This window comes from Lynx canadensis, chromosome X (assembly GCF_007474595.2).
Source record: "Lynx canadensis isolate LIC74 chromosome X, mLynCan4.pri.v2, whole genome shotgun sequence".
Taxonomy (NCBI): Eukaryota; Metazoa; Chordata; class Mammalia; order Carnivora; family Felidae; genus Lynx; species Lynx canadensis.
Genome location: NC_044321.2, coordinates 26051439 through 26063853, shown reverse-complemented (window position 1 = coordinate 26063853; position 12415 = coordinate 26051439). Strand labels below are relative to the sequence as shown.

Here is a 12415-nt window from a genome sequence, read left to right as displayed (position 1 = left end):
TGTCATTTTGTTAATTTTTTTGATTGCTTTTGTAGTTCTCGTTTCTTTTTTCTCTTGCTCTCTTCCCTTGTGATTGGTAACTTTCTTTAGTACTATGCTTGGATTCCTTTCTTTTTAGTTTTTTTTTGTGTATCTATTACGGGTTTTTGTGTTGTGGTTACCAAAAGGTTCATATAGAACAGGAATCCTAAGTATATAGCAGTCTATGTGAAGTTGATGGTTGCTTAAGTTCTAATACTTCCTAAAAGCACTGCATTTTACTTTCCTGTCTATCTTTTCTGTACATTTTATATCTTTTTATTTTGTGAATCCCTTAATTTTTTAGATACAAATAATTTTACTCCTGTTAGCTTTTAACCTCCATACTAGCATTGTAAGTCGTTGATGTACTATATGTTTGCCTTTACCCTTGAAAGTTTTTCCTTTCGTAATTTTCTTAACTCTGGGTCTTGGCTAAGACCCTTTAACATTTCTTGTAAGGCTGGTTCACTCGTGGTAAGAGAGGTCAAAGTGGTAAACTCCTTTAACTTGTTTGGGAAATTCTGTCTCTCCTTTTATTTTGAGTGATAACCTTGTATTGTAGACTGTTGGTTGTAAGTTTTTTCCTTTCAGCAGTTTGAATATATCGTGTCCCTGTCTTTTGATCTGCAAAGTTTCTGCTGAAAAAATCAGCTGATAGCCTCACGGGTATCACCATTGTACCTAATTGGTACGTTCATAATTGGTTTCCTCGTTGCTTTTACGATTTTTCTCTGTTTAATCTTTGACATTTTATGTTTTAAAATGTTTTTCGTGTTTATTTTTGAGAGAGAGAGTGTGAGCAGGAGAAGAGCAGAGAGAGAGGGAGACACGGAATCCGAAGCAGGCTCCAGGCTTTGAGCTGTGATCACAGACCTGGATGTGGGGCTGGAACTCACGGCGTGATCGTGACCTGAGCTGAAGTCAGACACTCAACCGACTGAGCCACCCAGGCACCCCTAATCTTTGACATTTTAATTATTATGTGTTTTGGTATGGAACTTTTTGGGTTTATCTTGTTTGGGGCTCTCTGATTCCTGGACCCGGATGTCTATTTCCTTCCCTGGGTTAGAGAAGTGTTCATCTATTGTTTCTTTATGTAAGTTTTATGCCCCTTTCTCTCTCAGCTCCTTCTGAGAATCCCTATAATGCAAATGTTAATATGCTTGATTTTGTCACAGAGGTCCCTTAACCCTTTTCATTTTTGAAAATTCCTTTTTTTTTTTTTTTTTGATCCTCAGTTTTGAATGTTTTCTCTTACCCTGTTTTCTGGATTGCTGATCTTTTCTTCTGCATCCTCTAATCTCCTGTTGATTACCTGTAGTGTATTTTTTGTTTCAGTTATTCAGTCTTTCAGGTTTTTAAAAATCTTTTTCTTGAAGTTCTTAGTTCATCTACTCTCTCAAGTCTGGTGAGCAACTTTATGATCGTTACTTTGAAATTTCTGTCAGGTAGATTGCTTATCTCATTTTGATTTAGTTATTTTCTTGAAACTTTGTGTTAATTTTGTTTGTGTATATTCCTCTGCTCCCTTTTTTCTTGGATTTTCTGTGCTTATTTCTTATGAATTAGGTGGAACAGCTCCCTCTGCCGGTCTTGAAGGAGTGGCCCTGTGTAGGTACATCCCCTTTGGCTGGCTGGCTGGCTGGAGCGGTAGTGCGCGTGGTCTGTGGGTCCCGGGGCACTCTGCATCAGGGCTGCCCCTGTGGGCGATGCTGGTGTGGAGGGAGAGGCGTCAGGCTGCTTTGCACTTAGCCCCCTTGGTGAGATGACCGGAGCCGTAGCGGAAAAAGGCCTGGCGTGCCCCGGTGTGCGCCCCACGGGGGCTGCCCTGTTTGGATGGCTGGAGCTGGTGTGTGCTTGGGGGCCGGGACTAGCCAAAGTGGCAGGGCAGCGAGAACACCCGGACCTTGCTCTTGGGTGGACTCCCAAGGTGGAGAGGGGAGGTAAACAGCGGAGATCACCAGCATTTCCAACCTCTGGGAGAGTTCCAGTAGTTACCCCACTGTTGGGTGGACGTTCTGGAGTTAATAAGTGGTTTTTCTTCACTTCTCGTCTAGTTACCTTTTAAACTGCAGCTTATTTTCTGTGCCCCAGGCAGGTGAATCTATGCATCAGTCTATCAGTGATGTCACTACCGCATCCTGTAACATTGGGGTGGAGTTGCCCTTGGTAGCGTGCCATCTGTCTCTCTTGCCGTTCTGATTGAGGTTTCTCTAGCCTTTATTGTGCGTAAGGTGTTCAGTCAGCCTTCGGTTCTTGTGGAGGAATTGATCTATACGTAGGTGTAAATGTAGTGTGTCAACGGGAGGAAATGAGTTCAGGGTCTGCCTGTGGTGCTTTGGATCTCGGACCGATCCAAACATTTTTAATTTTTAAAACCTTGATTGTAGTTGTCTACATTGCCCCCAAGTAATGCTATAATTTAAAGTTTTGGGGCTTATTTGCAAGAAATAGAAGATTTGGTGTGGAATGACCCTCCCTTATGTGTGTGGTTTAGATACATATGATCATGGTTTCCATGCCTCTTATGAAAATGCAAGTGTTTACTTCTTATACTTAAAAATATTTGACTACGTAGTGAGTGAACACAGCAGAAATATTATGAGATTGTATGGTGTATTCTTCATTGTTCCCGTTAAAAAAATGGGAGATATGTACAGTTTACCCTTGAACAACACAGGTTAAAACTGTATGGGTCCACTTATATGCAGATTTTAAAAAATTTTTTATTTATTTTTTTATTTAAAGATTTTAAGTAATCTCCACACCCAACATGGGGCTTGAACTCAAAGCCCCGCCATCCAGGAGTTGCATGCTCTACCAACTGAGCCAGCCAGGTGCCCTTGTATGCAGATTTTAAAAAATAAATATAGTCCAGGGGTGCCTGGGTGGCTCAAGCAGTTTAGCGTCCGACTTCGGCTCAGGTTATGATCTCACAGTTTGTGGGTTCGGGCCCCGCGTCGTGCTGTCTCCTGACAGCTCAGAGCCTGGAGCCTGCTTCGGATTCCGTGTCTCCCCTTCTCTCTGCCGCTTACCCGCTCTCTCGCTCACTCTCTGTCTCTCAAAAGTAAATAAACATTAAAAGAAAAATTTTTAAAAATACAGTACAGTGCTGTAAATGTATTTTTTCTTCCTTGTGATTTTCTTTTAAAAAAATGTTTTTTAATGTTTATTTATTTTTGAGACAGAGAGAGACAGAGCATGAATGGGGGAGGGTCAGAGAGAGGGAGACACAGAATCCGAAACAGGCTCCAGGCTCTGAGCTGTCAGCACAGAGCCCGACGCGGGGCCTGAACTCACGGACCGTGAGATCATGACCTGAGCCAAAGTCAGCCGCTTAACCGACTGAGCCACCCAGGCGCCCCAGTTCCTTGTGATTCTCTTAACATTTTTTTCTTGAATTTACTTTTGTAAGAATACCGTATATAATACATCATTTAACATGCAAAATATGTGTTAATCAACTGTGTACATTATCAGTAAGGTCAGTAGGAGGCTATTAGTAGTTAAGTTATTGGTGAGTCAAAAGTTATATGTGGATTTTCGACTACACGGGTTGGTGCCCCTGATCCCTCTGTCACTCAAAGGTCAGCTGTATTAAAAAGTGTACTGGCTTATTGATCCTTGACTGTGCCAGTTAATTTATGATTTCATTATTATTTCACTCCTTGCCTTGTTTATATGAGTACTTAATTTGAGTAGTGCCAGTGAGATTAGATGTTAATTTTCTACACTCAAATTGTAATCTCAAATCCTTCCATTTTAGCCTTTCTGCTGGTGGCATCAGAAGTAGGTGAAAGCTTACCTAGTTAGGTCTGGCTCATGCTGGGCCACTAGCATCATCTTTAAAAACAAAGGAGTCTACATTTTCATTTTTGTTTGCTAAGTTACTTCCTTTAGACATTGGGTTTCCTTTACTCACACTTGAAATTCAAACCTTTTGGCCTCAAAATACAAGCAGAATGTAAGGCAGACAGGACAAGTAAGCTTTGTGGTGTTATCAAGTCCTTGTTTTCAGACATTTGAAATGATTACTCTGCTTTAGAGGAGTGATGTAATAGCCCTTGGTAAAACATAAGTGATTATATTGAAGTAGCATTTCTCAAGGCTAGAAAAAGTTGGTTGCCAACTAATAATCTGTAGTTTAAACTAGCTGCTGCAGTTTTTTTTTTTTAAGCATTAAAATGAAACTGAAGTTTGGGGATGCAGTTTGGCTTTTTTTGTTTCGAAACCAGTGATTGGCTATATTACATTAGAAAAGTCTGGCTGAGTTGAACTCAATTTTATAACTTTGGAATCAAATGTGCTCATGTTGGGTCTTTCCATTTTAACATATTGGTCATTTCTTTTTGAGTAAAGTGAAATATGTACTTAAATGCAACCATAGTTTCATTTCTTTTACCTTTTTATCGAAGTATTGTTGACACACATGTTACATGAGTTTTAGGTGTATAGCACAGTGATTAACTTTGATTTCTTTCAATAGAAAATGACTGCGGTGTTGGAAGATCATTACTATTGGAAGGCCGGTTAGCATCAATTTCCTAACGGATACTTGACCACCATTTGTTCTGGCATGGCGCAAGGCAGTCCACAGCTTGATATGCAGGTTCTCCATGACCTCCGACAGCGTTTCCCGGAGATTCCAGAGGGTGTTGTGTCTCAATGCATGTTACAGGTAGATTACCCAGCAACGATAGTGATATTAAGCTACGTTTCTCCTTATTAGGGCTGGCTTTGTGTTGTAGTGACTAGAAGTCAGTTCACCTTTCTTGTGTGTGTGGAGGAGGGCAGTGGGAAGCATTCAGAGCAGGATTTCTCAACCTTGGTGCTATCGACATTTTGGGTGGGTAGTCTTTGTTGTGGGGCCCCCCTGCCTTGTACTTCGTAGGCCGTTGAGCAGCATTCTTGGTCTCTACCACTAGATGATGATAGTATTCCTGCAGTTGTGACAACTCAAAATGTCTCCACGCATTGATAAAGGCCTCATGGGAGGCAAAACCTACCCCATTAAGAACCCGTTAAGAAAAGAGTAAAGGCATGTAGCAAAAGGAAAAATGATTCCGTTCACAATTTGCCTTCTTACATATTGGAGTTTGTTTCATCAGTCCCCAAATTCTTATATTTGAATTTTGAATCTCAGAGTTATCATTTTAACTTTGAGCCAACATTTAAAGGTCTGTGGAGAGTCCTGTCCCTTTCTTAGTGTTTTTCTCGTTAATAAATGCTTACTAAGATGCAGTTTTAAGTATAAGGCCACTTTCTCTAGTTTAACCATAGTCCTTTGGTTTTGTTGTCTTATATTAAAATAAATCTTTCATATTGGATAAACTATGTTTTCCCATTCAAGGGACAACAGAGAAACAGGCCTGATACTCTCTCCCTGTTGGATTTTGCATCATCCTCCACAGGATCTTGGTGTGTTTTGGGTTATAGAATTTCCCTTTTTGGTTTACGTTTGGGTCTACAATACTATCCTGCTGCCCACTGGTCTTTGTCACACGCAGTCAGTTCAAATCGTACCTTACTGCGTAATATGCCAACACTACCTAAATGCAGTGTGAATGGCTCAGGATATCACCTAAGCCTATATACAGTTGAGGTTAATTGCCAGTAGGGACTCACAGAATCATTGTGGCAAAAGTGGTGCTTCATAGCCCTTTTACTGGGTCTAGACCTTTGGGTTGTGATTTTTGTATTATAGCTTGCCTTTGTTTTTTCTAGCACACATTCCCAGTCTGTCTTTCTGTTGTCTATTTTAGCCCCATTTTGGTCTCTGGTAGAGTAAAGGTGCTTCCCACTGGAATGAAATCAAGCAAGAGTGAGGCTTCTAGTTAAAACCGTTTCCAAGCAATCACCTTCCTTACCTGTCCTAACCAGCTCCCCCCAGCTCTGACTTTGTTTTTCAAATTTAATTTTTCCCATTATCACCTGTATTTTTTCATGGCTTAGTGCCTTTATCACGCTTTCTAAACTGAAGGAATGGACTTTAAATTCAAGTTAATGATCATTTGTTATTACTTTACATTGACCCAAGTCTTTCTCTTCTTTGTTCCTTTGGGATTAATATAGTTTATTGGTAGAGAGACTTACCAGTTACTGGCTCTGGAAAGTTTTTCTGTTTACATTTAAAGACTCAGTAGTTTGCATTTAATATACAAGTCTTAAAGTCTCTCTGAGCTGTCCTCTCAATTTACAATCACTTTAGGAATATGCTTTTTTGCCTCAGTCTTTTCAACACCTTTTATGTGTTTTCTTAATTATTTTTATGTCTTTATCCAACTAAATAATTTTGATTTATTCTTCATATTGACTGGTATATTTTATATCCATGTTTTTCTTTGAAGGTAGTCAGCAGGTTAAATATGACATTTCATTCTGGTGGTTTTATTTTAAAAATGCTTTCATAAAAATAATACTTAAATATCTGTATTTTTGGTTTACATTTTTTCTTGATAAGAAAATTGACTTACCTTGTCCCTGTAGACACGCATTTGAACAGGCTAGCAAGTCAGCCTTGTATCATTTTGCATTTGGATCCTCTTGTGAGGATACTATTTTACTTAGGCTGCCTAATTCACTGTAGAAAACACGAAATTTCAACAGCATTAAGACAAATGTCAAATCGTGAAGTACCCACGACTGCTTTAGGTTTCATATAAAACTGTCTAGTTTTTGTTCTCCTTTTAATCCAATTGCAGAGATACTTTATTTTCACTTTTCATATTCTTTTCTCTCAGAAATCGGTCAGTGACATTTTCTAGTTGGCAATCGATTTGAATCCTTTGGGTCCCAATTTGCTAAATGTCTAGCTTTTCTTCCTTGATCAGATCAGAGTGATTTTCAAGCAGGATAAGAAAGAGGCCAGACTGTGAGTTTTAATAATTTTCTTCTTAAATTTCAACAATTACTTTTTTCTCTGGCTCAGAATTTTAGTATCAGAAGCTTTATGTAAGGAAAAAGATACCAGCTGTGTATGGAGTTTTGATAAACCCAATTCTTTACATTTCTGAGAATTCATTTTATGAAGGTTTGCTTAACTGAATCTGCGTTTACTTCCTCTGAAGCCTTAGAACAATTTGCTTTTGGCCCAACATCCTCTCCCTTGAAATGACTGTGTTACAGTGGAAGCAGCCGTGGGAGGCAAGAAACCAAGAATCTCAAACTGGCTCCCCGTGAATTAGTCGAGTGCTTGTTGTCAAGCCGTGTAACTCCGCGGGCATTTCTTTCCTCATGTGCAAATGAGTTGAAATAGATGAACCCAGAAGTTATTCCAGTGGCAAAATTATAGCACTCAATGTTCTGTTTTGGGTTTCACCTTATGTGCTTCTTAGCAGAAGTAAAAGTGTTTCCTTTCATTTTTCTATAAAATGTGCTTTTTCCTAAAATAGGTAGTAGTACACACATATGTATGTGCATATCTGTGTGTATATTTCTGAACTACAAAGTCCCAGTAATTGACAGACTTTATTATTGTGAAGGCAATAAATAACACGGTGCTTGAGGCTAATAAAATAGTTGAGATTTTTGTATTTTAACGGAAAACTACCTTATAGTATTTTAAATCAAAAAAGGAATCCTTCATTAGAATGATTATTGTTGAGTGTCTAAAATGTCACTTTGCTGTTATCATCTGTGAGTATGTGCCTAACTCAAAAAATTGAAACCCTCCAGAGATGTTGAAGGTTTACCAAGCAACCAACCTTTCAGTGGGTAAAAAATTTTGAGACTCTGGGAGTGTGAGTGAATTTCATTAAGGCAGTTGAGACCTGGTTTCCTGTTAAAATTTACCCTAACTTGGGCAAAGTCGTGGAACCATAGTTCAAAAAGTGTATTTGTTTTTACTGATTTGTTTAGCTTACTCTTTCATAATGATAACTGAAGTGATGTAGGGATAAATTTGGTTAAAAAAAGACTGCTTTAGAGTTTTATTGTTTTGACTCCAGGAATTTATTATAATTTTTCTCCTTCTGTCGTTTCAGTGCTTTTTGAAAACTAAAGCATGGTTGTTTTCATGTTTTTCAGTTTAAATATTAATGACGAGTATTACTTTAACTTGTATTTCAGAGCGGTTGTGGTGAGTCCAAGATTAGCCCAACATTTTAGTTTGCTGAGATGCAACAAACATAAAATGAGCCCTGGACTTGGAGTCAGAAACCTGGGAGTTGAGTCACAAAGTTCATTGGCGGGTTCTTGACATTTCTGTAGCAGTCGTGGTAGGAATAGTCCTGTGAGCTTCCGGTCTGTGGAACCGGATGAATCGTTTGGGATCTCCTGGTCAGAAAAGATGACCGCGAAGCTTTTTCTGCTGAAAGTACCATTCTCTAGGACAGTTGTATTTGCGTGACCGGCGAAGTTTCACTTCCGCTATTAAGATTTGTTAATTTTGCCAACGTTCCTGTCTTTTTCCCCTAGAACAACAACAATCTTGAAGCCTGTTGCCGAGCCCTTTCCCAGGAGAGTAGCAAATACTTATATATGGAATACCATAGTCCGGAGGACAACCGGATGAATCGAAATCGCCTTTTGCATATTAACCTGGGTATCCATTCTCCTAGTAGCTACCACCCAGCGGATGGAGCCCAACTTAACGGTGGTCGAACACTGGTACACAGCTCAAGCGATGGACATATTGACCCACAGCATGCGGCGAGTAAACAGCTGATCTGCTTAGTTCAGGAACCACACTCGGCTCCGGCTGTTGTGGCTGCTGCTCCGAACTACAATCCCTTTTTTATGAATGAACAGAACAGAAGTGCAGCTACTCCTCCTTCACAGCCACCTCAACAGCCGTCTTCCATGCAAACAGGAATGAATCCCTCTGCTATGCAAGGGCCTTCACCGCCACCCCCTCCTCCTCCTTCGTACATGCACATACCTCGGTATAGCACCAATCCCATCACTGTTACGGTATCCCAGAACCTCCCTTCCGGACAGACTGTACCAAGAGCTTTACAAATCCTGCCACAGATTCCAAGCAATCTCTATGGGCCTCCTGGTTCTATTTATATTAGACAGACATCTCAGAGTTCATCAGGGAGACAAACTCCTCAGAGTACGCCATGGCAGTCCTCCCCCCAGGGCCCGGTGCCTCATTACAGCCAGCGTCCTTTACCCGTTTATCCCCATCAACAGAACTATCAGCCTTCTCAGTATTCTCCCAAACAGCAGCAGATTCCTCAACCCGCTTACCATTCACCGCCTCCTTCTCAGTGTCCTTCACCCTTCAGCTCTCCACAACATCAAGTGCAACCTTCCCAGTTGGGCCATCCAGGTTCCCATGTCTTTATGCCACCTAGTCCTTCCACCACTCCACCCCATCCGTATCAACAAGGACCTCCTAGCTATCAGAAACAGGGGAGCCATTCGGTCGCCTATCTCCCATACACACCGTCCAGCTTACCCAAAGGATCCATGAAGAAGATAGAAATCACAGTTGAACCCTCTCAGAGACCTGGGACAGCCATGAACAGGAGTCCTTCACCTATCAGTAATCAGCCGTCTCCACGGAATCAGCACTCACTGTACACAGCCACCACGCCACCTTCAAGTTCCCCTTCAAGAGGCATATCCGGGCAGCCAAAACCTCCATTTAGTGTTAATCCTGTGTACATTACGTATACACAGCCAACCGGACCTTCATGTGTTCCATCACCATCTCCTCGAATGATACCAAACCCAACTACAGTTTTTAAAATTACCGTAGGTCGAGCAACGACTGAAAATCTTTTAAATTTAGTGGACCAAGAAGAACGTTCTGCAGCCCCAGAACCGATTCAGCCCATTTCAGTGATACCTGGTTCTGGGGGAGAAAAGGGAAGCCATAAATACCAGAGGAGTTCTAGTTCTGGATCAGATGACTATGCCTATACACAAGGTAATTTCATTTAGCCCTACTGTGAAATTTCATCTTTGTGGTGAGGTGGCAGTCTCCTGTTGAAAAAAAAAAAACAACACATTTCTTGGCTGTTTAATTTTTTTAATGTTTTCATTTATTTTTTGAGAGAGAAAGAGCACCAGTCGGGGAGGGGCAGAGAGAGGGGGAGACCCAGAATCCAAAGCAGGCTCCAGGCTCCCAGCTGTCAGCACAGAGCCCGATGCGGGGTTTGACCTCGTGAACCTCACAAACTGCGAGATCATGACCTGAGCTGAAGTCGGATGCTGAACCGACTGAGCCACCCAGGCGCCCCCGTATTAGCTGTTTAGTTTTATTTAAATGTTTAGTGTTGATTAAATATTGGGCAGTAGCATAGCTGTCAAGAATAGGGTTATTGCTTTCAGAGTTCTCGGTTTTAAAATATGAACGCGTAGGCATGATAGTGGTGACCTTATAAGGCTGTTTTTTAGGAAGAACGTGCATTGGGACAAAAATACAGACAAGCGAAATCGATATTGTCAGAAAACAAACTACAGAGTAGGAAAAAGAGGGTGGGCTGTAGTTGATCGAAGTCAAAGAATTTGTGTCTGTTTTAGAGAATGGCCTGGAGCGTGTAATATTTATAAGCACTGTCTACTTACAAGTGGGACTGGTGATGAAGAACGTTGTTGGATTAGTTAATAGCCTGACTAAAGAAAAAGACGACAGGATTTTTAAGTCTATTCAGATTTCAAGCTAGCTGAGAATTTATTCTTTCAGTATGTGAGGCGGATAGTAATTACGATTGTAATTAAATATGCCTGGTAGTGAACCTGTTTAAAACCCACGCAGGCATAGTTAAAAACACAGTCTTAGGGAAACGAAGGACAGCAGAGCCAGCGGGACCTACAGAGGGTGTCATTTTGGTACGAGAGCCAAATTCAAGCAGACCTGGGAAAGGTAAGACAGCATTAGCAAGACACAAGACTAAGTGCCCGCTCAGGTTGAGGACAGGGTTCCTTTGGAGTATTTTATGCGTTGGCAGTGCATGGAGAACTTTCCCAGTCACTGGTTCACTGTTCCTCTCTGCGATGACTCTGTCTGTAACACTGTAGCCTTGCTGTTACATCAGCGAGCAAGGATGGAGAGGTTAGCAAAGCAGTTGAAACTCGAGAAAGAGGAGCTCGAGCGCTTGAAGGCCGAAGTTAACGGTATGGAGCATGACCTGATGCAGAGACGGCTCCGAAGGGTCAGCTGTACCACGGCGATTCCCACGGTAAGTCCTCGGTGGCGGTATGTGGATGGGAAGGTGGGGATGGTGGCTGTCCAGGTCACTCGTTTCTCTTGCAGGTTCTCTTCCCTGCAGGGGCTTTGTGCTTTTTAAACGATGGACAAGGGACTGTGGCCTTCAGTAGCTCTCATCAAACTAATGCGATGCTTGTATTTTTTTTTTTCACCTGTATGAATTCCATAGATTCATCCGTATTTTCAAATCACTGACATTTCTAATCAAGGTATGGCATCTCATTAACCGTAAGTTTTTGTCAAAGTAGGAAAGTGCACCCTACTAAGTATTTTGTCATTTGTTCTCACGTGTCCATTTTTTCTTTGAAGCATGTAATACACATATAAATTGCCAAGGTTTAGAAGTTACTTATTTAAGCACATTAATTCAAATGACTTAGAACGCTGTCGAGATGAATCTGGGAAAGTGTTGACTATAGAGTATTTCCAGGCAGAGAAGTGTTGTTAAGTGTAAATAATTGTAGCAACTAAGATAGCAGTATTGACCGCAGTCCTAACAGTCACTGCTCTCACGCAAAGAGTCAGACGGTATGTTTTTAACATGTTTAGCACTGCTGCTGAGTTCTAAAAAATGTTAAGCAACCTGGAAAGTTTTGAAACCAGCCTCCTAAAATCTTGTGACAACACAAGCTTGCTGTGATCCGATCTGTCACTTCACCTTTGAACATTCATCTGTGCAGCAGGCCGTTTTTAGTTGATGAATGCGGTCCTGTGCCGGGTGCCTAGCGCATACCCGCCAGCGAGACGAGTAGATCTGTCAACAGATAATTCTAACCCAGTGGGGTCAGTGCTGTTTACGCTCGCGGGTGATGAGACAACTCCCCCGGCCCCTCGTCTGTGTGTGTACTCTGTGCACTTCTGCCTTCCCGTATCCTCTTCTGGAGCTCTAAATGGGTAAGTCCTGCGTCTTCTTCAGGGCTTCACCTTAAACTTGGCTTCTTTCCATAGGGCCGTTCCTTCTTTTGCCAACGTGTCAAAACTGAGGGAGGTTTCTGAGCATTTCCAAGTTTAGAGAAGTAGCCGGCATGTCGGGCCTCTTGCAGACAGCATGCGGCTCTGCCTTTGTAGACAAGTTTTTAATGGAGAATTGTGGCTTCTCAGGAAATCTGGGAACTCCGGAAATTATATGCAGTTTCATAATGTGTTTTTATATGGAAGCAGGTCCCTGGTTTCCATCTGATTTTCCTACGGTGAATAGAGGGAAGGGGAAAAGGCCAAAGACCCACTCCTCAG

General features: G+C 41.4%; 1 protein-coding gene across 7 annotated transcripts in view; it reads left to right on the top strand.

Moving 5' to 3' along the window:
• TAB3 (TGF-beta activated kinase 1 (MAP3K7) binding protein 3) overlaps positions 1-12415 on the top strand; it is an 89091-nt gene that overhangs the window by 54199 nt on the left and 22477 nt on the right. For all 7 annotated transcript variants that reach the window (XR_003966829.1, XR_003966828.1, XM_030306422.2 and 4 more), the window contains 3 exons: positions 4508-4699; positions 8437-9898; positions 10993-11153. Coding sequence is in view for 5 of the 7 variants with exons in the window: in XM_030306422.2 (XP_030162282.1) it covers positions 4598-4699; positions 8437-9898; positions 10993-11153 (1725 nt within the window). In the remaining 2 variants the exon portion in view is untranslated. The remainder of the gene's footprint in view (positions 1-4507; positions 4700-8436; positions 9899-10992; positions 11154-12415) is intronic.